Genomic DNA, 26,255 nt, shown 5'->3' on the forward strand with positions numbered 1-26,255 from the left:
TTGTGTATTCATTGCTAGGATCATTTTAAGAACATTTGCATCACTCCAGAAAAAAAAAGAAAAAGAAAACAGGAGAAACTCATATATCTCATACCCCGTACCCCTCCCTCTCATTGACCACTGCTATTTCAATTTACCCAATTTTTTAAACCCCTTACCCCACCCCCCCATTTTTATTTATTTTTTTGTCCTTATTTTTTTTACTCACCTGTCCATACCCTGGATAAAAGGAGCATCAGACAAGATTTTCACAATCACATAGTCACATTGTAAAAGCTGTATCATTATACAGTCATCTTCAAGAATCAGGGCTACAGGAACACAGCTCCACAGTTTTGGTGCTTCCCTCCTGCTAAGATACACCATAAACTAAACAGGAATATCTATATCATGTGTAAGAATAACCTTCAGGACAACCTCTTGACTCTGTTTGAATTTCGCAACCACTGACGCTCATTTCTCTCTTCTCCGTTTTGGTCAAAAAGGCTTTCTCAGTCCCTTGATACCGGATCCTGGCTCATCCCTGGAGTCCTGTCCCATGTTGCCAGGGAGATTTACATCCCTGGGAGTTATGTCCCATTTAGGGGAGAGGCAGTGAGTTCACCTGCCAAGTTGGCTTAGAGAGAGAGGCCACATCTGAGCAACAAAAAGAGGTTCTCTTAGGCATAATTATCAGTAGGCTTAGGCTGTCCTTTGCAGGAGTAAGTTTCATAGGGGTAAACCCCAAGATCAAGGGCCCAGCCTATTGAATTGGTTGTCCCCACTGCTTCTGAGAATATCAGGAATTGCCCAGATGGGGAAATTGAATATTTCCTCCTTTCTCCCCAGTCCCCCAAGGGGACTTTGCAAATACTCTTTTATTCTCTGCCCAAATTACTCTGGAATATAAACTACTTAAACTTAAATAAGTAAAAATAAAATACAATTTAAAAGTTAGAGCCTCAGGCCTATCAAGCACGTTTCAGGTGCTCAGTGGCAACCTGTGTCCAGGTGTGGCCGTATGGGGCAGCCCAGATGCCCAGGACATTCATCCTCACAGGGAGTTTCCTGGGGTGTTAACTGGGAGGGCTGGGGGTCCGGGCAGAGAATGATGGGGGGGGTGAGAAGTGTTGAAAAGGGAGGGCAGGTGTGGAATGTGGAGGAGAGGAGGAAGCAACTTGGGAGCCCTTTAGGAGGTAAATACAAAAGGAAAGGCTTTTTAGGAATTCGAATTAATTTTCTTCTGGGGACCTTGAGTTAGGGGATGGATCCAGTCTAGTTCCTTCCTTGTTTAGGTGAGAAAAGAATGGGCCTGTTGCAGGAAGCAAACACACATCTCTCCTGTTCAGTCAGTGTCCTCTGGGAAAGTGTAGGACAGAAAGGCAGAGTGAGCCAGAGGGAGGGCTGCCCCATGGAAGAGGGGAGCAGAAAGCAAAAGGGGTAAGAGTGGGTGAGTAATGGACATGTGTTCCATAAGGGATATCCAGCGAGGGGGTGGGGAGGGGTGCTACAGAAGGAGTCTCTGGGGTCTCCCTGTGTTTCGTTGCTGTTTGTAGCAGCTTTCTTTTGGTTCCCCAGCGTTACCACACTGGGGCTGGAGGTGCCCTGCGCCCCCTCCCAGCACCAGGTCAGCCTGTCCAGCTTGTGTTTTGTCAAGGGACAAGAAGTCTTGAGTGTTCACTCCCAGTCTAGGTAAAATACTTAGGAAGGCCGTTGAAATGAGGCTTTTCTTTTCCAAAAGGTTATTTTGTAAGGTCCTCTTTATTTTTATTAGTTAGTAGATAGACATTTTGTAAGACAGACCAATCCTGCCTTAAATTCAAATGTAAGCTTTCATTTTTACAGGTTCTGTTGCTCTACCCAAGGCAGCCCATGGTGTGTTTGCAAATGTATGGCCGTAGGGACTGCTGTTGTCTTTCATTTATAAATGTGTGATTAAGGGTTCATCCAGCTTCAGCTCCCTCAGCTGCCAGTGTTATTCCCAGGCCTCTTAGCCATGAATTAGAGTGGAATCCACTTTAGGTGGAAGAATTGTCCTCCTCCTGTTCCTTACAGGTATATAGAACCAGCTTATTTTCTTATTTTTTTACTCACCTGTCCATACCCTGGATAAAAGGAGCATCAGACAAGGTTTTCACAACCACACAGTCACATTGTAAAAGCTGTATCATTATACAGTCATCTTCAAGAATAAGGGCTCATGTTCTGATGAACCAAAAATTGGGGCTCATGTTCTGATGAAGAATTTTCATGCCATCTCTTAAAGAGCTGTGCTGAGAAATATTTCTAGATTCTGAATGTTGGGGTTTCTGGGATATTCTGCTGGGTTATTTAGGGATGTTACAACAAAATATCTGAAAGTAGGGCTGTGCTGGATGGTTTGGAAGCACAATCTCCCTTAGATGCCTGCAAAATAGCTAATTCTCCTAATGCCAGGGTGGTTATTACTTCATTGAATGCTAAAGATAATATTTAGTTAGTTCCATTAAAGATTCACGGTATTGTTTTCACTTCCTGAACTAGAATGCCCAAAGTAATTTCAAAATGGTAATAATCAAGGAGCAAGCCTTGAAATAGGGTACATTCTGTTGGACAAGTTTAAAACATTTTCAGCTTCTATTTTCTATAGAGAGGCTTCTTGCTTTCAGATGTTTTTATTTATCAAATGGCAAAAATTGTAGAAACAGATTTCTAAAGAGCTTTCTTTCAGCCTTGTTCTCAGAATGATTCTGTTTTTTCCACAGATTTGCTTGTAAATGCATCACGACGAGGCAACCCAGAATGAAGAAAGCAAGCAGGAGTGTTGGCTCAGTGCCTAAAGTGTCTGGGATAAGTAAACCTCAAGCAGTAGAAAAACTTAAACCAGAGAACAGTTCTTCAGCGTCAACGGGAAGCAGACTCATAAAACCTGGACCAGCCGCCTCGTTGTCCAAGGTAGTAACGTGATGGTTTTCGAGTATGGGGTGGACTCCAGAGGAGTGAGTTTTACTGTGCCATTTAATGCGTTAAGTAAGCATTATGTAGAGACCCCTTCTGCTGGTGCTGTGAAGCGAGCTTCCATACGGTGGCCTTAACTGGTGTTCTTGGTTCACCTTTATATGTGGAAAAGTAATAGGCGTGGTCATGGAGCAGATAATGGAGCCTCTGGTGGGGGCTGCCCTCAGCGAGCTTGGGGGAATGGTAGAGGGAGGTGGTCCCACGCCTGAATATCTGAAATACAAGCAGAAAACGTCAAATGCCCTAGAGAACAATAAGACAGTGTAAGCAGTCTCAAGTAGGAAAACACTGCTTCTGCCTGGGAAGCCTTTATAAAAAAAGGGGATGTGACGAAGTCTTAAAGATGACCAACAGTGACATTTCTGAAACCCCTGGACAGATGTTTTTATTCCCACTGCACCCCCTTACGTAAACTGTTCCTCTTTTTCCGACAACTGATCCAGAATTCTGGTTGCAGTTGGGTGATACTGATGTAACACGAGTGTGATTAGTTTTCTCCAGACTCCTCTAGAGCTTGGTGTAGTGCTTGTTAGTGCAGGGCAGTGATTATTAGCTGGTGGGCTTTGGGAGCACACAGACCTGCACTCCATAGGTGCTTCGTAGGCTCGGAGTAGACGAGGGCCTCTGTGGAAGTGGTTAGCAGAGAGCCTGGCACATAGTGACGGGCCATAGCATTTTTATTGTTTAACTCTAGAAACTTCTCCAGCCCTAGGCTGCTTCCAGAAAGTAATGATTTTCCTGTGGGTGTCCTCCATGCCAAGGCCACTCAGTGCTGAGTCGCGGATGTCACCGCACAGAGATCTGGCAGTCATCGTCTGCCAACCTTCCTCAATCCAGAGTTGTTGGTGTGTGCTTTGCTTGTTTGTTTTAGAGTTAGGGTGCTTTGGGTAGAAACTTTAGCTGTCTGGAGAAACCCTGGAAAGAGTTTCTGCTGGTCTGAAAGAGAGAAACCAAGCTGTTCTGGAAACCTGAGCCATGCAGAAGCCCTCTGCATGCAGGGCTTTGAGAGAGCATAGCTTCCTTATTTCAAAACCTCCCCTGAAGAACAACTGCTGCAAACTTCTTGTGTGTGTTGAAAGCTCTAGCAGGAAATGCTGGCTTTTCTGTTCCAGACTGCAGCCCTGTAGGGGTGCTGGGAGTCTCCATGTGTCCTGCTGCTGTTAGCCTGAGTCAGCACGTCACCCCAATTTCCTCGGTGGCAGTGTTGCCACAGTGATGTGTAGGTGCCCATATCATCAGATGACCATATCTGAGTATTCGGATGCAGTGCCATGGCAACAGGTCGCCTGCCACTCGCCTAGCTGGAAGGACAGGTTGAAGTACAGGCATTGGTGTGCATCCTGCCTTCTTCTGTGGCCTCTGGCCTGGCAGGAAGTGCCTTGAAGGGCACTAAGCAGGGAGGGGTCAGACCCTCCGAGGCTGCACTTGGCTTTGCTGGGAGTGAAGCACAGTTGTTTAGCTGTTCCATGCCACACTGTGCGACTGCTGCCTGTCCCCACCTGTGACTCTGCTGTGGGGGCTTGTTTCCTTAAGTAGTTCTGTCTGGGGTCAGGTTGGGGAGAGGAGGTTCGGGAGGAGGGTGAGGCTCCTGGGAACACTTTGCCTAAACTGAATGCAAGTGCTTTCCCTTGAGGTGAGAAGAAAAAAAATCACTGAATAGACATTAAAGCAAGAAGACAAGAAGAAAAGAGTAAAAATTAACAGAAAAATTGAAAAAGAAATTAAATTATGGGAGGCTGTGAGACCCCACAAATGTGCATTTTGTTTCCTTTCTCTAGGTTTTTCTATTTCACGTACCCTTCTGACAGATAGTGTCCTCCCAGCTTGGATGCCTGAGACAACATTGGCGCTCTGATGATTAGTTAGATGCACCTGGTGCTTGGCTTTTCTCAGCCAGACGTTGCACACACATCCCCAGCCTCTCGTGTGTGGGCTCCCATGGGTACACGTTTGTGTCCCCCTAAAAGTACTCTCGTGGTGTTTTTCCCGTGGGGACAGGGCGTGGCTCCCTGCATTGCTTTACCGCTCTTGTTTCCAGTATTTTTTTTTAGGCTAACTGCTTCCAAGAGGGAGAGGAAAGGACCCACTTGACGCAGAGCAGCTCATGGTTAACTGGAGCTTTTGTAAATATAAAATGGAGTGCTGCTGCTGTTTGGGAAAAATTATTCTATCTAATTCTTCTTTGTCATAGCCAGTGAAGACAGTTATTTTCTATGAGAGGTGGTCTCCTCCATGCCTGCACTTTTCAGTTCCATGTGCTGCTCAGGGGATGGTGGTTAGTGCCTATAGGAATAATGTATTCTTTCACCATACTGGAGACACTTCTCAAAATTGGTAGGTGGGCGTTATTTAGTAAGCATCAGCTAGAATGTCTAGATAATCGGTGACTCTCACAATTAGTTGTTATCATCCCCTTTAAGATAAAAGGAAGTCATCAATATGATTGAACATAGTCTCTGAAACTTGAAAGGTCAAATTTAAAAACAAATCTTAAATGAAGGTGCAGACCATAAAATTTGGACTTTCTCTGAAAAGCATGCATGCTTTGGTTATACTGTTTTATTACTTGTATCTGGACTGCTTTTCTCAAATGATTTGCATTTTGTATCTGTTATTCAAAAATAGGCAAAAAATTTGCTACTCCATCAGTTTCTTTAAATCAGAATTTCTTTTCTTTTTTTTTTTTTTTTTGACTGTTGCTGACACGGGATGCCTGAGTGTGGGAATGCATTCGTATTTATACAGTGTAGCAAACATGAGAAGAAGTAGGGAAAAATTGCAGAATGCTTGCAAGTGGCTTAGTGTGAGAGCCAAATTGGAAAATTCTGATTTCTTAAGTTATTTTAATTATTATAATTTTTTTACTTTTTTGTTGAAGTATGGTATCCATGCATAAAAGTTCACAAGGCTCAAATGTGCCGAGTTCAGCGAGTCATCACGAAGTGAGCACACTCCGCACCTACCCTCCAGGTCGAGAGTACAGCCTGCCCGCACCCCAGAGCCCCCCTGGGGAATCCCCCTACAGAAGTCACTCCCACCCTGACGCGTGGCACCAGAGATCATTTTTGTCAGGTTTTGATCTGTGTGCAAGTAATTATGTAGTGTGTCCTTTCAGTGCCTGTGTGGTCTGCAACAGACACCGTGACACCCCTCCACATGGCTACAGAAAGCAGCGCATTCCTTTCTGGTACGACTCATGGTCCATGGAGTGAACGTGCGGCAATTCTTTCTCCACTGCCCTGTGGATGGGTATCAGGGGGTTCCATTTTGTGGATATTAAGAGTGAAACTGGTCCGTGCACTCTCAGGCCCATCTTGTGGTGCGTGTGGGCACTGACTGTTCTGTGGGCTGTGTAACTAGGGGACTGCAGGGTGCACGTGTGTCCAGCTTCAGCTGGTCAGGCCATCTCGTTTCTCAGGAAGTTACTAGTTTATGCCTCTAGTAGCTACACACACATGTCTGCACTCACATTGCTAGCCTTTTCCTTTTAGCCGCTCAGGTGTGCAGTGAGATGACCTAGCTGCTTTTGTTTGCATTTACATTATTCCCCGTGAGCTTGACTACCTTTTCATACCTCTTTTTTTTATATGTTTAGTGACTGTTTATTTCCTTTTGTGAATCTGCTCATGTCATTGTCCTTTTTTCCTACTGCAGTTGTTTTTTGTACTGAATTATAGTTCTTTGCCTATGCTAGGTGCAAACCCTTTGTCATTTACGTATGTTGCACATTTATTCTCTCAGTCTTCTCTCTTCCTGTTCTCTACTGGTATCTTTTGATAAACAGAAGCTCTTAATTTTAATGTCCACTTTATCAATCTTTTCTCTGTGGTTGTGTGTGTGTTTTGTTTAAGAAACCTTTACCCATCTCAAGGGAAACAAGATAGTCTACTATATTTTCTTCTATAAGTTTTGGTATTTATATTTCATATTTAGAGCCTCAATCTATATGAAATTAATTTTTATTCATATATGTACAGATTATGTGTGTAAATGTGTGCACATATACAAAAATGAGAGAGGGGATGATAAAGCAAATGTGAATCAATGTTACTATTTAGGGAATCTTGGTGACAGGTATATAGGAATTCTTTATGTAACAACTTTTCTGTAAGTCTGAAATTGTATCAGATTAAAAAGGGAATCTGGTTTTCAACCTGGAGGGCTAGAATAATAATGGAGGTACAGTAGAACAAACCATGGTAGTTGAGCAGGGGAGCTGTATTGGGAGAGAAAATACTATTTAATTGGGGATATTATGGGTTTGAATGCCTGTTGCCGAAATGCCTTAGTACCGTTAGAAATCCAGAACTTGACGCAGACCAAGTTAGGGGTAGGAGGGGGAGCGATGGGCATCGTCAGTAATGCAGTAGATATCCGGGCTTTGGGGCACAGGCCAAGGGACAGCCAGATTCAGTGTCCGGCCCATCCCACAGCCAAGGACTAAGTCAGTACGGGGAAGAAGGCAGAACCAAAACAGATGAATCAGGAGCAGGCCACACATTGAATCCTGCTTCCTTTCAGTAGTGAGCCTGGGAGCCAGGTCAAGCCAGTTTCCGTGAGGGGAAACTTCTCATACAAGCTTTCCTGATTGAATGGGCTGCACAGGAGACAACCTCTGAGCCGAAGGGCGGGAGAGCTCAGGAGGTGGGGTCATGTCTTGGAATGGAAGCATCCGAGGGCTGCCTGCACTGGCAGCTCCTTTAAGACCTCCAACCCTCATATTCCAGGAGGAAGTTAGTTCTTTAAAGCTTTGCATCTTGAAGTAATTTTAGACACAGATTTTCCAGTATTGCCTTTAATAAAATTTCCCAGTGTTACCTTTTTTATCGTGATTATTTTCCTATATACACACATACGTAATTTTTTAGCTGTTTGAGTATAAATTGTAGATGTAGTGCTCCTTTACTGTTAAATGTGTTTATTTCTTATAAAGTAAAGACATTATCTTTTTTTTGAGGGGGGGTATGGTCCAGGAATCAAACTCTGGTCTCCTGCATGGAAGGTGGGCATTCTAACCACTGAACTACCTGTGTACCCTTCTTTCTAACTGTATATGACACTGATATAGTAGAATTTCTAATCTATAGACCTGATCACCTTTCACCCTACTTGTGCTAATAATGTCCTTTATAGCAAAAGAGAAAAAAGAAGTTTTTGCTGGTCTAGGGACCAGTTCAGAGTCACGTGTTGCATTTAGTTTCTTGTTGTTCGTGCTCCTTACATTTGGAATAGTTCTCCAGTCTTTGTCCTTATGGTCTTGACATTCTAAGGAATGTAGGCTAGTTACTTGCTACTGTCCATCACATTTGGGCTTGCCGGATGTTCCCCGCAAGCAGTCCTGGGTTGTGTGTCCGGGCAGGAGACCATGGAGCCCTGTAGTCCTGTCCTTCTGTCGCGGTTCTGGAGTTACACACATCAGCTGCCCCAAGACCCAGGAGCTCAACTCACTTTGGAGAAGTGGCGGCGGCTGCTTGGTTTCTCCATTCTCAGGTTACTGCCATTCCTTTTATAATTAATAAGTATCTTGTCTGACATGCTTGAGACTACGTAAATATCCTCCCTCTCATCATACTTTCACCCTGGTTTTAGCACCTTCCACTAATCTTTCTGGAATCCATTAGAACTGTGATAGCTGCCCAATCGTACTTTTCTAATTCCGTCATCCTGACTACATTTTACTAAAAGGAGGAACTTTCACTTCTCCCATTTATATATTCAGCTCTATTAATGTGGCCTGGTGGGTTCTTGTTCAGTGGGCTGTAAATTGTTAGCATCATGGTTTATTCTGATGCTCAGATGTCCCCGCTTTGCCCAGTGGGAGGCCCTTTGAACAGGCTTCTGTGTCCTTTTGACATGTTCCCATTATCCTTTGAGTACTTTCTTAATTTCTGAAGCAGTACATTTTGTACTTTCCAAGCCCCAGCCCTAGAATCAACCATTCCTTCGAAGAGTCCCTGTTCTTTTAGTATAGAACAGAATTAAAGACACAGGATCTGGGAGCTGGGGTGCTCATGGCTCTCAGGGCTGTGGGGGCTTCTAGGCCTTCTTAGAGGACAGAGGTTGGGAGACAGGCCCATGTGACTATGTGTGCTCTCGCCGACACTGAGAGCAGTTTCTCTACTGCTCATGTGTTCAGCCTGTGCGTTCACGTGGGTGCTTCTAGTTCCAGGCCCCCGAGGGTCACCGCAGGCGTGGTCCTCTGTGGTGGCCCTTTCTGTCTCCCACAGTGAGAAAACTGGCCTCTGTTCACTAGGGTGCATCGATGGCTTGCAGCCCTAGAGTATACAGACAGTTGTTTCTGAACGACTCACCCATAGCACTCCAGCAGCAAATCCGCCCTCTGGAGTTTGTTAGCTGTTTATACGTTTTCATCCTTATCCTGAGGGTGTGAGGATTTTTGTTCAAAATACTGTGTTCAAAAGCTACTTGGATTAGTTTTCTCTGCCCTCCAGTGTTGCTGTTCGTTTGAAATAGCTAGGTCCATTAGTTCCTGTTGTATTCCTTTTAGCGGTTCCCCCATCCTTATTTATTTCTTTCTTTATTTTTGAGTATGGAAACCAATAATAGGGTTCCAGGAGTCAGAACCACCTGGGAAAGCTTATACTGAATACATGTGCCCTGAGAAGTGGCCCTTCCTGCCTCTGTGCCTTCTTCCCCTGTGTCCCTCCTCCCACTGTAAAGTCTCTCTTTTTTTAACTTTTTAATTTGAAATGCTTTCAAATTTATATGACAGTTAAAAAATGATACAAATCCCATTCAGATAACTCCACATACTGTTCCCCCCCACCCCAGATACCCAGACCCACCAGTTATAAGATTTTGCCACATTTACCATATCATTCTGTTTGTCTGTCCATTTTCTGAACATAGAGCACAGGCTGTGCACATCATGCTCTGGTACACGTACTTCTGCCATGCACATTTCCTGAGATTACAGCTATTACTTAGCTACCACCCCAAGTACAGTTACCAAGTTCAGTTTAGCATGGGTATAAAACTTACGGTATATATTCCGTTTAAAAAAAATATGCTGCAGTAGTGTCCTTTGGAGCCTTTTCTCCTCTCTCATTAGATCCTGTTCACAGTGATGGACTGCATTTAACTGTCATTGTCTCTTTCGTTGCTCCTCCTTTCTTTTTCTGCTTTTTACTTTTTATTATGGGAACATGTGTACAGCATGCATGTTCCCAGCCCAGCCCCTCGCAGGCTTAGCGCTCAGTGGGGTGATTGCAGGCACAGTTTTGCTCTCCTCCTTCCGGGACTAAGCTCGCCCTCTCCCCACCAGAAGCCCTCCACCCACTGTGCTATAGTCCCCCTTCTCCCTGTCCCCCACCCCTGGCCACCTGCACTCCAAGTTCTGTGTCTGTGACCTTACATTTCTCTGACATGTCCTTTGTAGTTTTCTCAGGGCTTAAATTTAACATCCTGACTCTGTAAGAGCACCATTGGTTTCGATACCTACTTAACTTCAATAGTATCCCCTTACCTTTAGGCATAAAAAGTTCTTGTCACAGATAACATGTTTATACATTATGAGTCCATTATGCATTTGCCTGTAGGAGGTAAAAAGTGGAATTACAAGCTGAAAGTACAGTATTATTGGCATTTATAGTTATTCGTGTTGCTACCCTTACCGAGAGCGTCCCTTCTTCCTGTGGCCTTCTAACTGTGGCCTTGTCCTCTCCTTCCACCCCACAGAACTCTGGAACGTTTAAGGCTGGCCTGATGGCGACAGATTCCCTCAGCTTCTGTCATCTGGGATTGACTTCGTCTCGCCCTCATTTGTGAAAGTTTTTTAGTTGGTACTTTTCTGCATTCAGCACTTTAAATATCCATCCCACAGCCTTCTTTCCTCTGTGGTTTCCATGAGAAGTTGGCACAGACTTGCCTCGAGGCTCCCTTGTGGCACGTTACTTCTCTCAGGGCTCTCATGGGTCTCTCGTTACCTTTAGCAATTGACAGTTTGGTGCTAATTTGCCAGGGTGTGAGTCTGTAGGGGGGTTATCCTATTTAAAGTTCATTGATGTCTTGTATGTGTTTTTCATGTCTTTTGTTATATTTGAGAAATTTTCAGCCATTATTTCTTTGAATATTCTCAGCTTCTTTCTTGTTCTGCTTCTGGGACTCCACAATGCACCATTAGGACACTTGATTGTGTCCCACAGGTTCCTCAGGCTCTGTTCACTTTTCTTCATTCTCTTTTCTTTCTACTTCTCATAGTGTATTATTTCAGTTGTCTTATTTTCAGGTTCACTGGCTCTTCTTCCTGCTCCCGTCTGCTGTTGAATCCCTCTAGGGAATTTTAAATTTCTCTTCCGCCCTCTTTGGTTCCTTTTCATAATATCTATTTTTCTATTAATATTCTTTGTGTCTTATAGTTCTCTTCCATGTTTTCCTTTAGCTCTTCAAGCATATTTAGAATCATTTTTTTAAAGTCTTTGATATGTCCCACGTCTAGTTGATGTTTGATATGTCCCATCCTCATTGATTGTTTCTAATGCTTTAATCTCTTTTGCCTGGGCCATCACTTCCTGTTTTCTGTATGTTTTGTAACCCTTTGTTGAATCTGAAACATTTTGATATTTTAATGTGTTGTTGCTGGAATTTAGACCCTGAGGCCTCTCTTCCTTAGGCTTGTGTCCTAGCTAGTGTTATGACTGAGCTCTCCTTGAAGGCCAGGAACTAAGGAAAATGAAAGAAGGGGAAAAAGAGAGCCCCTTTCCTAGTCTTTGTAAGTTGACCTGTAGGAGTGCTCTCCTCCAAGGCTCGTCCATACCGTGGGTTTAGGGAATAGCTCCAGGCCAAAGCCTAGGGCCCTCTCTGAAACCTGCTCATAGCTCTCCTCCTAGGTGTGCTACTGAGGCCTTAGGGATCCCCTCATTTACATAACTGCAGATGTCTCCTCTTCTCTATGAAGCAGTTTCCTCCTGGTGTGGGGCACACTGTGTGCCCTGTGGCCTGCAATCCCTTGCCCCCAGCAGCATGTCTAGACTGCTGTCCATCGTATTCTGTGGGAGAGCTCTGTGAGCTGCTTCCTACACTCAGGGCAAGCGCTGGGACGTCAACCTGCCACAAGTGTCCCGGTGCAGTCCTTCGGGCTACCACTAGTCAGATGGTGCCAGACACACGTTCTCCCAGCATGTGCACGTGGGTTACTCTGTTCCCTCTAGAACTGGGACCTGGTGCTGCTTGCGCTGGGAGCTTGGCCAGTCAGGGCACCTTCGTTCCTACTGCTTTTTAAGTAGCCTTTTTCTTGATTTTTGCTCACATTGATACTGCAGTCCTTTAGCTGTTTTCTGGAGTGTTGGAAAGTTGTTTCTGCCAGCCCCTGCTGGTTATTCAAAGCCTCTGTTGGGGGACAGCTCTGAAGCTTCGCACCAACTTGACTGTGGCATGTTTTTTTTTTTTTAATTTGCATGGGCAGACACCAGGAATCGAACCCAGGTCTCCTGCATGGCAGGCGAGAACTCTGCCTGCTGAGCCACTGCAGCCCCCCCATTTGGTTTTGTTCATCTTTTCTATCCTTCATAAATGTGCAGACACATGTACTTTTTTTCCTCTTACACAAAAGGTGGTATAATATATTCTTTAGTACTTTGCTTTTTTTAACTTAATGTGCTCTGGAAATATCAATTTATAGTCATCTTTCCCATTCTTTTCTGTAGCTGCTTAACACTCCATTGTGAGGATATACTGTAGTTTATTCAGCCACATTCCTCTCTGTGGGCACTGGAGGTATTCCCAGCATTGTGCATGTATGAACCATGCTGCAGTGACTCACCTCGTGCACATGTGTTTCTGTGCTGTTATTCCATTTTAACCACTTTTAAGTGTATAATAGAGTGACGTTAATTATTCTTACCTTGTTGTGCTACTGTTACCAGCTTCTGTTACTGAAACGTTTTCATCACCTAAAACAGTAACTCTTGCTCATTATGCTATAACGCCCCAATCCTTCTCTTTTCAGCCCCTGGTGAGCTCTAATGTACTTTCTGTCTCTGTGAATTTGCTTATTTAGGTATTTCATATAAATGGGCTCATACAGTATGTGCCCTGGTGGAGCTGACCTTTTCATTTAGCATACCATTTTCAAGGTTCATCTATGTTGTCGCATGTGTCAGAACGTCATTCCTTTTTCTGGCTTAATAATATGCATTGTATGGATAGACTACATTTAGTTTATCCACTCATCTGTCACTTCTCATTTGAGTTGTTTCTACATTTTTGGCTTCTGTGAATAATGCTACTGTGGACATTGGTGTACACATATCTCTTTGTGTTCCTGCTTTCAATTCTTTGGGATATATGCCTATGAGTGAGATTGCCAGGACATAGGATAATTCTGTTTAACTTTATGAGGAATCTCCAAACTGTTTTCCATCACAGCTGTACCATTTTATATTCCCGCTAGCAATGCACGAAGGGTGCAGTTTCTCTGCATCATCACCAAATACTTTAACTTTTTTTTTTTTAAGTAATAGCCATCCTAATGGTTGATGTAGTATTTCATTATAGTTTCAATTTGCATTTCCCTAATGGCTAATGATGTGGAGCATCTTTTCATGGGTTTATTAGCCATCTGTATGTCTTCTTTGGAGAAATGTTTATTCAAGTCCTTTCCCTCTTTTTAATTGGGTTGTTTGTCCTTATATTGTTGGATTGTAGGAGTTCTTTATATATTTTAAATATTAAACCTTTATCAGTTCTTTGTTTCCCAGGAGCTTTCTTCCATTCTCTAGGTTGTTTTTTTACTTTCTTGATAATGGTTTTTGATGTGGAAAAGTTTAAATTTTGATGAAGTTCAGTTATTTTTTCTTTTGTGGCTCACGTTTTCAGTATAGAGTCTCTGAGTCCATTGCTAAAATGAAGACCTGAAGATACTTACTTCTGTATTCTTCTAAGTGTTTTATAGTGTTCACTCTTTTATTTAGGTCATTGATCCATTTTTGAGTTAATTTTTGTATATATTGTGAAGTAGGGGTCCATTTTCAAACATGTGAATATCTGGTTTTCCCAGTACCATTTACTGAAGAAATTATTCTTTTCCCATTGATTGGACTTGGCACAATTGTCTAAAATCAATTGTCATAGACATGTAGGTTTATTTCTGAACTCTCATTTTAATTCCATTTGTCTGTGTGTCCATTCTTGTGCCACTGCCACCCTGTTTTGATTATTGTAACTTTGTAGGAAGTTCTGAAATCAGGAAGTATGTGCACTCCAACTTTTTTTCAAGATTGGTTTGGCTGTTTGGTGTCCCTTGCCATTCCATATGATTTTTTTACCCCAAATTTATTGTGCTTTACTAGTTTGGATGTGGAAGTACAATTTTGAATTTAACATGGTTCCTCAATCTTCTTTATAAACTATAAATGAATATTAGAAATAATCTTTCTCTAGTAGTGTGACCAATTATGCTGATCTACCTCACACACTAATCTAATCTCTGTTTTTCTTTGTTTGCATTTATTTAAGCCTTAAAAAAAGTTCCTTTCACTTTCAGCTTTTTTTTTACTATGAGAGAATTAGAAAGATAAGGTAAGAATGCTAAATTTCAGAGTAATTTCTTTTAGATATTGATTCCATCATTGAGTTGCTTTAGAGGGATGAAGATGATTTCTGGCTCTCAAGGGTATTTCTCTTTAGAAATTACAAGATGGCAACTCCTGTGACATTATAGAACTTTCCAATACCCCCACGTGGCACCACTCAAGCCCTCTCTGTTGTTTCCTGGACAAAAGTATAGCAAGGGTGATGACTAAACTTTTTTCCACCCCTCTCAAACTGGCAAAATCTTTGATTACAAGCAATATTTTAGTATTTTTAAAAGAAGTTTGTGAGTGTGATTGTTTATAAAACAGAAAAGAGACTCTGCTTCTGTAGCACACATCATGTGCTCTTTGCTGTCAGAAAGTCTTTGTAGAGCACTTGAACTCAATATCAAAGTCAAGAGCTTTTTCAGCCTCTAAATATTATTTAATTTTTGCCTCATCCAGTCCGTTTATTTTATCTTCTGTTACTTTTAGACCAAGAGCAATGATGACCTTTTAGCTGGAATGGCTGGAGGGGTGACAGTGGCTAACGGTGTTAAAGGAAAGAGAAGCACCTGCGCACCTGCAGCGTCTACGTCCTCCGCCCCTGCCATGAGCTCCGTGGAGAACAAAGCCAAGATTAGCACAGGTATGGCGGCCTTCGCATCAGTATTTAAACTGCCTTTTTACGTGAGTAGGCAGAGTGCTCTGGAGTTTAGGTTATTGCATCTAATTATAGACTATCTCAAACATATTCACAAGTAGACATATAAGGATTTCAACCCCTTTTACTCATCACTAGCCTTAACAATGATCAACTCATGGCCAATTTTATTTCCTGATACCCAGAGTCCCCCACCCCCCAGTACTCTGAAGCAAATTCCAGACACCATATAAGTTCTTCCATAAGTATTTTGTTATCTTTGAAAAGTAAGGATTCTTTTAAAAGTGTTTTCACAATGCTGTTATCAGTCCTTAAAATATTGATAATGATTCCTTAAATCATAGGACATTCAATAAATATTTAAATTTCAACTGTCTCATAAATGTTACATATATGTTTACTGTGCTTGATTAGGATCTCCTTAAGGTTCATATATAATGATTGTACGCTGTACCTCTTAAATCCCCTTTTCATAATCTGTGGGCTTACCGCTCCCTCCTTTTTTGCTTGCAATTTAATTGTTGTAGAAACTGATCATTTGACCTCTCGAGTTTCCCACAGTCTAGATTTTGATGCTCACATTCCCACAGTGTCCTTTACCTTGTTCCTTTGTTCTCTTTATTTGCTGTAACTGGGCACTGGATCTAAGGACTTTATCAGACAGATTCAGGTTTCTTTTTCTTGTTTTCCTTCCTGGTGGTAGCGTGTCCATCCATCAGTAGGTATGTAATTCCTTCTGTGTCTCTTTCTGTGATGTCAGCAGCCTTTGATGGCCAAAGCCTAGATCCTTTAATTCACATTGTCCTGTTCGCTCTTCATTTATTAGCAGCTGTTTGTTTTTAGATTTGGTGAAGTTGGTAAAGTAACTCATCTTCCAGTCCAAGAATGTCATTATATTTTCCTTCTTAAACTAACAGAAAAAAATTTAAGAACATAATAAAGTTTATGAAAGCGAATGGGCAAATCCTCTTCTTTTATCATCAGACTGTCAGCACTTCTTGTCTGATTTAGCCTCTTTCCTAGTCTAGGTTTATGTGCTGTCCTCACTCCTGCTTTGACCTTCTGCAGATTCTTCCTTCTATCCCCAGTCCCTCCCCTCTGCTAGTTATGACAGCAGTATGGTATGATCAGTGGGAGGTCACGCATAAATGCTTACTTGGTACTTTATGGGCGTTATTTCATCTTACCCTCACTGTGATCTAAGGTTGAGACTACTCTTATTCTCAATTTAGAGATGAGAAAGCTAGGTTCAGAAAGCTGCAGCATCTAGCCCAAGGCCACACTTTCATTGGTTTAGTAAATATTTATTGGGTACTCATTTTGTACCAGGCCACAAAGCTAGTAGTAGAGCAAGGACTGAACTTGCAGTCTGTTACTCCATAAAAGTCTGCTGGGCTCATCACTACATTTTCCTCTAGCTAGCATGGTAAGAAGGAACTTGGTACACCCCTGCCACCCCTATCTCCTCGTGTTCTCAGCCCCAAGGGTCGTGCTGTGAGAGGCCCCCCTGTGTTTGCATAAATGGTCAGTCCCCTGCTGACCAACACTTACCGACACACAGGTGCCACTTCCTTGGACCAGTTGCCCCACTAGGGCACTGCACACCCTTAACTCAGTCATTCTCTCTGCCTTTCCTTAGTCTTCTTTATTTTCATCCATTGTCTTCTTTATATCTTCCATCTCTTTTGCTATATCTTCCCTCAGCTCATTGATTTGATTTTTGATGTGATCTTGCACGTCTGTTCAAACATCCTTAATTAGTTGTTTCAACTCCTGTATCGCATTTGAAGTGTTAGTTTGTTCCTTTGACTGGGCCATATCTTTGTTTTTCCTAGTATGACTCGTAATTTTTTTGCTGGTGCCTACGCATCTGATTTCCTTGATTAGTTTATTCTGGAGGTTGTTTTCACGCTTTTGCCAAAGGTTTTCTTGTTGGTTGGCTTTGTTCTTTAGCCTTCAGTTCAAGTTATTCTAGACCTCTAGCATAGCTTCTGTTTAACCGATTAGACTCTTTCAGCTCTTGTTTTTCTAGTTCTTGCCTTGCCTATATGGAACCTTTTGTTTTGAGGAAGATTTCCCCAGATAGGATCCACCCCAGCCAGATTTTCCCAGATGAGACAGGCCCAGGTCTGAGGAGGAGGGTGTAATCAGTGTCCCGTTTCCCTGGGATGAGACCCAGCAGGTTGTGTGTATGACTTTCCTGTGGAGCCTCTGGCTGTGTTTTTCCTGTCCTGCCCACCAGGTGGTGCTCGTCAGCCCGCAGCTCCCACCCTCATAAAGTGGTGCCTTTAATTCTCAGCAGACCCTGTCTCAGCCAGGGCTGTTGTTGAGACAGAGGCGAAGGCAGAAGGTGGGCTTAAGCTCTTTCTGTCTTCTTCCCTCTGGGGTTTGAATTCTCGGAAGGGGCCATCGCTTGAGTGGGCCCCACCCCTGTTTTCTTGGAGAAGAAATTTCCTTTAGGAAATTGTCTCCCCCACTTGACTTATTACTTTGCCTCTCAGACCTCTGTTAACTCTGACCAGAGTCAGCTTGCCTGGGTCAGAGCTGACAGTTGACTGTTGAAAATGCCCGAGGCTTTCTTTTTGTCCCCTTTTCCACTACGCTGAGCTCAGCTGATCCCCAAATCCTCCATCTTTATTCTTTTTTATTTTATTTCATTTTATTTTTTGTCTGTCAGCCCTGCCTCCTCTCTGCTGGGATTAAAACTACAACTGGAGCTTGGTTGTGCTGCCTTCCCTTGCTTCTAGTAGTGACTGTTTAAAGTTCTACCCTTTAGGGAATTATGTCCTTTACCTCATAGTTACTTCCGTCCTTGGCTGGGGTAGTGCTGAATCCTGATAAAAGCCTGCAGTTCTGTCTAATGGACTGTTAGGAAGTTAAAAAAAAAAAAGAAGAAGAAGAAAGAGACAGAGAGAGAGCACAAAAGAAAAGGAGAGGGGGAAAAAACCCTTTTCAGAGCTGGACCCCAGCCCCCTGGTTTGCCTGTTAAGAGCCAGAGCTGGTACTCAACTCTGTGTTCCCTTTTTCTAGTATTTTGAGCTTGTCCAACTCAAAAAGCCTCTATTTTTATTGTTGTTTTTTTCACTAGCCCACCCCCTCTCTAGCCAGGGCAAAAATTCCTGGTTCCTTTCGTGCTTGCTCCAGGTTTATCTGCTGGGAGTTTGTATTCAGCAGTCTGAATTTGTTACTTGATTCCCCAATTAGAGCACACAAGTAGAGCTTGGCTGGGCTTCTCCTTCCCTCGGGGAACCCACTCCAGACAGCCTGCCATGCCCACGGAGGAGGGGCTCTGGTAGTCCAGGCTTGGTTGTGTGTGTGATCTTGGGCGTTGCACCCATCCAGACTGGTGTGCCAAGTGCGTCTGGTCACTGAATCCCTCCCAAAATTGCTCCAGACAGTTCCTGGCTATTTACTAGCTGCCCTGAAGGACAAATAAATGCCACACCTCCCTCCACTGCCATCTTGCCCCGCCCCCTTTTCTGCATGCTTTATAGCCCACCTACACTCGTTTGAGTTCATTGTACCAGTTCAGTCTTATTTGTTCCTCCAATTGGTTTTTGCTATCTCTGTCTCCTCACTCATCACAGTAACCCCAGGAGGGGCTCTTTCTTGTTTGTGCTCTCACTTCCTCTCATCTTGTTCCTTTACCTCTCCTATCTTCAGTCATTACCACTCCCCCCTCATTCCTGGTTCCTTTCCTTTTGTCTTTCATGCAGGCCCAGGTCTGTCCATTCTTAGAGAGGTTTTTAGTTTAGGTAGGAAGGCTGACAGTACCATTTACAGAAACGGAGACGGGAATGATTTCTGGGGGAAACATTTTCCCTCCCTTCTTCTCTTTTGGCCTCTGTTTGCAGTTATTTCTCTTCCTCCTGTCGTTTCTGCCTTTGGATCTCTGATGGCTTCGCGATGCCGTCTGTGTCTCACTGCCCCCTTCCCAGCCGTGGCCGTCTCTGACTTCTGCTCTGTGTGCTCTGTTCTTCCTTGACTTCCTCCTTGCCAGCGTCATCTTCCCTGAAGTGTCTCGCCCCCAGGTCTCACCCTTAGGTCTCATCCCTGCCCGAGAATGTTTACGGACTTGGCAGACTCACTGAATTCTCTGTCACATTCAGGGCTCTACAGCGACAGTTACTCACAGTTTCTGTGATGTGAGCTGTGCTCACTTCCACTTCCCCGTCTCTGTCTTATGACTGAGGCCCCACCTTCTCTCTTCTGCCCCAATCCCTGCCAAGACGCTGGACTTTCCCCACTTCCTCACTGTGGCCATTTGCTCCCTGATCCCTCTCCAGCCCGGAACCTTGCACAGCACTGGTTGAGTTCTTTCACGATAGTTGATTGGATCTAGATCTTTATTTTTTAAAGTAAAAAAAAAAAAAATCCTAATTATTTCTTAAGTGTTTATGGATATTTAGACATCTTCTGTTCTTTTTTTTATGTTAAAGAAATGGTCATGTAAGTTGACTTCAGAGGTTTACAGTTTTAGCAGTCTTGTTCTCAGCATGGTTGGTCACTGCATCTCTGTTACTCACTGTTTAGACAGACAAGCGTATCAGTTTCATAACGTGGCCCCAGCCCGCCTGGGTTTGACTCAGCCTGGGAATGTTGGCAGATTCTCCGCCTTGTCTGAGTTCCCCTTATCTGTGAGATGGGCAGGTGACAGCACCACCTCAGGGTGGGGGCGGTGATGCTAGGTGAGCTCACCTGAGGAGGTGTTGATGGTGTGCACTACGTGTGCACCAACTGTTAGTATTCTCATCATCTTTGTGTCTGTTTATGTGGCATTCTGGGCCCAAACATTTTTTTGCGCTTACTTTGGTCATATTTTTTGGGTCTCTTATAGGTAGCTTAGATTTTTTATTTGTCCAGAGCCTTCCTTTTCTCTATTGTCTGCCTGGGTTCTTCCTTTACCATCCGTTCCAAGTCAGTTTGACACCTGACTGCCATCTTCATCGTGAATAGCTTCTGGGATATTAAATATGCCCCTGGTCACCTGTTTAAAGTCACATTTCAGGACTTGAGTTAGTGTCCATAATTTCTTTTTCTTCTTTTTAAATATAACTTTATTGAGAATAATTCACACTCCATCAAATCCACCCATTCAAAGTATACAGTTAAATCTATTGTTTCCTTTTCACTGATAATTAAAAGCTAAATGTTCTTCCGTTCTTGAGGAAACTGAATTTTAAAGTAACCAAACACGCGGGCAGAATTAATGCAACTCTAAATCAATTTGTAGATGCCTAGGTTTCATCACCTTAGACCAGGGTCCAAACCACATGCCTTTTCATTCTGACGTTTTGACCTTAAATTCTTTATTTTCAACATGTAGGCACAAGTTCTTCAGCCAAGCGGAGCACTTCCACAGGTAATAAAGAACCCAGTTCTACTAGAGAAAGATTGCGTGAACGAACCCGACTAAACCAGAGCAAAAAACTGCCTTCTGCAGGTCAGGGGGCCAGTGACGTGGCCCTGGCTAAACGTTCCCGCAGTCGCACTGCTGCGGAGTGTGACGTGCGCATGAGCAAGTCCAAGTCCGACAACCAGATCAGCGACAAGGCTGCTCTGGAGGCCAAAGTGAAGGAGCTCCTCACGCTGGCCAAGGCCAAAGACGTGGAAATTCTGCATTTGAGGAGCGCACTCCGAGACACACGTGAGCAGCTGGGCCTGCAGGAGGACTGCCCTGAGGGCGACGAAAAGTCCGAGGAGAAGGAAGCCGTTATCGCCCACCAGCCCACGGGCGTTGAGTCCACTCTGCTGCAGCTGCAGGGACAGAACACGGCCATCCGTGAGGAGCTCAACCAACTGAAAAACGAAAACAGAATGTTAAAGGACAGGTTGAACGCACTGGGCTTCTCCCTGGAGCAGAGGCTGGACAGCTCGGAGAAGCTGTTTGGCTACCAGTCCCTGAGCCCCGAAATCGCCCCTGGGAACCAGAGCGATGGTGGGGGCACTCTGGCCTCTTCGGTGGAGGGCTCTGCCCCCGGGTCAGTGGAGGACCTCCTGAGCCAGGATGAAAATACGCTCATGGACCATCAGCACAGCAACTCCCTGGACAATCTGGACAGCGAGTGCAGCGAGGTTTACCAGCCACTCACCTCGAGCGACGATGCCCTGGACGCCCCGTCCTCCTCCGAGTCAGAGGGCATGCCCAGCACGGAGCGCTCTCGCAAGGGGAGCAGTGGGGACGCGAGCGAGGTGTCAGTCGCTTGCCTGACAGAACGGATACACCAGATGGAAGAGAATCAGCACAGCACGAGTGAGGAGCTCCAGGCCACCCTGCAGGAGCTGGCCGATCTGCAGCAGATCACCCAGGAGCTGAACAGCGAGAACGAAAGGCTCGGGGAGGAGAAGGTCATTCTCATGGAGTCCTTGTGCCAACAGAGCGATAAGCTGGAGCACTTCAGCCGACAGATTGAGTATTTCCGCTCCCTTCTGGATGAGCACCACATCGCCTATGTCATCGATGAAGACATTAAAAGCGGGCGCTATATGGAGCTGGAGCAGCGCTACATGGATCTGGCTGAGAACGCCCGTTTTGAGCGAGAGCAGCTGCTTGGAGTCCAGCAGCATTTAAGCAATACTTTGAAGATGGCAGAACAAGACAATAAGGAAGCGCAGGAAATGATAGGGGCACTCAAAGAGCGCAACCACCACATGGAGCGGATCATCGAGTCTGAGCAGAAGGGCAAGGCTGCGCTGGCTGCCACGCTGGAGGAGTACAAAGCCACAGTGGCCAGCGACCAGATAGAGATGAACCGTCTCAAGGCCCAGCTGGAGAACGAGAAGCAGAAAGTGGCAGAGCTCTATTCCATCCACAATTCTGGAGACAAATCCGACATTCAGGATCTCCTGGAGAGTGTCAGGCTGGACAAAGAGAAAGCAGAGGCTCTGGCTAGTGGCTTACAGGAGGATCTGGCCCACACCCGAAATGATGCCAACCGGCTGCAGGACGCCATTGCCAAGGTATCGTTGCAGCAGAGAGGGTTGTTCCCAGTCAGAGTTCACAGGGTCAGTGCCTGACATGCTTAGCAGTCAGGCACCTGGTTAGCAGTGCCCAAGACACTTAACCAGCCCAGAGCGCCTGACTAGCAGTGCCTAACACGCTTACCAGCCCTGAGCGCCTGGTTAGCAATGCCCAACACACTTACCAGCCCGGAGCGCCTTGTTAGCAGTGCCCGACCCGCTCTCCAGCCCAGAACTCCTGGTTAGTGGTGCCTGACCCACTTACCAGCCCAGAACTCCTGGTTAGTGTTTCATAAGCTTTTTTTTCAAACCAGTAGTTTTTAAAGCTTGAGAAAGGTTTTCTTCATTGGAATAAGGTGAGAAGTATTCACATAATAGTGCCACTTTCATGCATTTTTTTCAATTCGTTAGTGATTCTTGCCTGCTAGAGGAGGGAACTAGAGTTAAACTAAGTCCAGAAGGAACCCACCCCTCGTGCTGGATGCGCATGCAGTTGTACCCCCTCAGCTGTGTTGTATTTTGGCATAAGAAAGATGGACAGCCCATATTCCAGTCTGTAGGTCAGAAATGTCTGCCGCCCCTTTAGCCCGCTGTGGTTGTAGTTTTTCAGATAGAGTTCTGTTTGGGGAGTGTAGAGGGAGGCCCCCATTTTGGGTCTGTGGTTTATGTGGGCCTGAACTTCAGAGATTACCTGGCCCAGCCCCTCTGGTGTCTGCAGCAAATTCTGAAGACCGGACGAGAAGTGCACTCAGGGCCGCAGGCACTCTGGCCACGCTTGGGCCCCACCTGCTTGCCCCATAGCAGCAATTTGCATGAGCCACCTAATTGCGCTAACATTTTACCCATTTGTTATTTTAACGCAATGCTTTTTAAAGTCAGAGATATTAGTGTATCTGTGGCCAAAATTTGATGAATTTGGACCTTAATTTTTCAGTGGTCACTTTTTGAGATACAGTTTAAGAGATGTGCTCTGTTTGTTGGCACACACATGTGAGGGGAAGGGGCACTGCGAGCTGATGGTTTCCCAAAGACTGTCTTTGAGAATTTCTTTTGTTTCCATTTTCAATACAGTATTGAAACTGTATTGTCAGACCCAGTGTTTGTAGGAGAACATGTTAATCATTAATCAAATTCATGTTGGCAGCCTAAGCTTTAGAAAAGGAAACATTTCCAGACTTTTCTCTGAGAGTAATCGCACTGAGCTCAATAATATGTCAGCATAATTTAGGTTAGTGATGCTGTACAACAATTTACGTGTAAGCTTATTCCATAAAGGCTCGTGTTAGTATAGAGTGGTCTTTCGAAACTTTTAGTGATTATCACCCAGGCTGTTTTAGTCCATTTAGTTTCCATTTGAAACCGTTTCATACCTCAGTTCCAGGATTTGTCTTAGGACCACTCTTAACTTTTCTGCATTTGCACTTCTGTTTCACATAGGTAGAAGATGAATACCGAGCCTTCCAAGAAGAAGCTAAGAAACAAATTGAAGATTTGAATATGACATTAGAAAAACTAAGATCAGAGCTGGAAGAGAAAGAGACAGAAAGGAGTGACATGAAGGAGACCATCTTTGAACTTGAGGACGAGGTGGAGCAGCATCGAGCTGTGAAGCTCCACGACAACCTCATCATTTCTGACTTAGAGAGTAAGTGAGCGCTCCATTCCTTTCACCCTGCCCTTTCCACGTGTGGGTATGGGAGTTTGCATTGAGTCCTGAAACAGGTCAGAAAAAAAAAATTAAGTATAGATACATGGATGCCAAAGACAGGTGGACAAAGAGAGAGACAGCAAATGTTAAAACAGATGGTAAGCTGTTAACAATAGGCAAATCTGTTTAACGGGTATTTGACAGTTCCTTGTACTATTTTGCAACCTCTTATAAGTTTAAAATTATTTCCAAATAAGATGTTTAAAAATGTACTATTCATCCAGGTTCCTCCAATGTTAATAAGCTTTTATGTTGCTGAAGTGGAGATGGGCAAGGAAGATGGAGTCACCTCTGTTGATTCAGTGGTTAAAGCTTTTTAAACTTTGACTCCTGATCATGCCTCTTTGAACTCTGGCAGTTTATTACTCCCTGACAGGGTCTAGAAAGGCAGGCTGGTAGCATGGAGCCAGTCCTGTGCGCTGTGAGTACAGAGGAGGGCAAGGGCAGAGGCCAGGAGAATGGGCATTTGCAGGGAGCCCTGAATGTGGCTTGTGGCAGCTCTGTTCTCTGGTTGTTGACCCACCATCTGCAGGTCGACCCCAGGGCTATTTGGAATGTTCTGAGCCTCCCGTGTTTGGAAGTTGCTGACTGGGAGCTGCATCTTTTGGGAATAGTCTGGAAAAGATGGCAGACTTCACAGGGATGAACTTTCTCAAGTCCTAAAAGCTTTAAAATTTCTGATCTCGTTTCTTCCATTTTCTCTGAACTCTAAAACGGCGTAGCTAATTCCGTTCCCTAAATCTAAGAGAGTGTGAAGTTTTCAGATTTTCTTGCAGGTTCAGTGCATTTTCCATTCCATGCTAGGAAGTAGTAACATAACAGCCTTTTCTCTTGCCAGATTTTTTTGTTTTTGTAAGGAATATTCCTTTAATTATGAAACACAATTATTAAATGATTTCTGTACTTTTTTTTTAAAGAATAAAAGGTAACAGCTAAATGTTCAAAAACTGGAAACCAGATAATCTGACAAAAATCACATTAATCTCAACAGCTCAAAGTGCAGAAACAGCAAGTCACTTCACAGAGTTTCCAAGATACAGATATAAGTATAAAGAGAACTTGATATACAAAAATGAAAGTGTAAATAGCAGAAATAAGGGTCAATTAAAAAAATTCAGATAACTTTGAAAACCTTTAGAATGAAGTATTCCACTGGCACCAATACAGAAATGGTTTAATTTACCTATGCCAGTAGTGCATTGTAACCAAAAAAAGGATTCCTCCGAAAAAAGGGAGAATCACCCCAAATTGGTGTGCTCCCAACAGGGGTAAAAGCTCTCAGGACTGGATATTCCTGATTCAGCAGCTTCTGTCACTCACTTTATTAAATAGTATGATCCAACCCATGATATTTTGATCTTCAGGCAAATTCTCACAAATGTTTCCTGTTCAATGTGAGGCCAGTAGCCTCACTACTGAGCTCTCTGAAACGGGCACTCTGTGTTTAAAAGATTTAAAGACCAATTCCAACTTCAGGTCTATCACAACAGAAAAGAGATAAATTTTCCATTACCTAAAACCTTTTCATAAAGTCAGCAGCTGGGTCTTTAAAATTTCTTCAAAAAACTATGCTTAAATATGTCATTTTTCTACATATCCAGAACTTGTACCTAAGTAGAATAAGCGTTTATTAGAAAGATTATTGAAGGTGCTGTGTTCTTTGTCACTTAGCAGCCAAAGTACATGCTTATTTCTGCTCCCCAGAAGCAATGATAGCTACTCATTTCAATTCAGGAAAAATGTGAATATTCAGAAAGGTTTATGTAAAATGTTTATTCAGTCTTTTTCCCAGATGGCATCTTTTTAGCGTAGGCAGTAAACGGAGAGTCAGTTCCAAAAACTGTGTCCCACCGCATCGACGTTGCAGCAGTTTCCGATGAAGTTGATGTGGTAAGACTCAGGGTGCCAAGACCAGCGTGGAGAGGATGGGGTGGAGAGGGTGGAGAAGAGTGTCTGCCCCCCGTGTGCATCAGTAGTCCCTGTCGAAGGGGTGGCTGCCCACACCCAGAGAGGAATTAGGTGGGACGCAAGGTGGGACACCCAGTGAAAACCCGGTTCCAACAAATAGGGTTTCCAGAGGGTGTGCATATTCTGCTTCCATTCCGGATGGCCATGAGACTCATGGTTAATTCTGTGATGCATTTGTAAATTTTGTGGTGGGAGAGCCTGTGCTGGCAGTGTGCCAAGTGTCTGCAGTCACCGCACGGCTGAAGCATCTTGCCAAGAGCTCAGACCATCGTGGCGTTCTTTCCCAACCGTGAGGGATACTGAAACACTGTAAAATAATAGGGTCCGCACATCAAAGGCAGCTGGATACAAAAGTGATTAAAGAGAAGCAGTTTAAAACATTCCCATTGGTTTGTCAATGTTTCTGATTTATCCTTTTGGATTTTGTGCTTTTTCAATGTAAGGAATA

The 26,255-nt window shown here is 44.0% G+C and overlaps 1 protein-coding gene across 5 annotated transcripts in view; it reads left to right on the forward strand.

Moving 5' to 3' along the window:
* SPECC1L (sperm antigen with calponin homology and coiled-coil domains 1 like) overlaps positions 1 to 26,255 on the forward strand; it is a 156,956-nt gene that overhangs the window by 42,454 nt on the left and 88,247 nt on the right. For 4 of the 5 annotated variants that reach the window (XM_077160176.1, XM_077160177.1, XM_077160179.1 and 1 more), the window contains exons 2-5: positions 2,724 to 2,913; positions 15,003 to 15,156; positions 20,498 to 22,131; positions 23,569 to 23,776. In XM_077160176.1, the coding sequence (XP_077016291.1) occupies positions 2,761 to 2,913; positions 15,003 to 15,156; positions 20,498 to 22,131; positions 23,569 to 23,776 (2,149 nt within the window). In that variant the 5' untranslated portion in view covers positions 2,724 to 2,760. The remainder of the gene's footprint in view (positions 1 to 2,723; positions 2,914 to 15,002; positions 15,157 to 20,497; positions 22,132 to 23,568; positions 23,777 to 26,255) is intronic. The other variant, XM_077160180.1, reaches the window with a different exon arrangement.

Source organism: Tamandua tetradactyla, chromosome 5 (genome assembly GCF_023851605.1).
Source record: "Tamandua tetradactyla isolate mTamTet1 chromosome 5, mTamTet1.pri, whole genome shotgun sequence".
Lineage (NCBI taxonomy): Eukaryota > Metazoa > Chordata > Mammalia > Pilosa > Myrmecophagidae > Tamandua > Tamandua tetradactyla.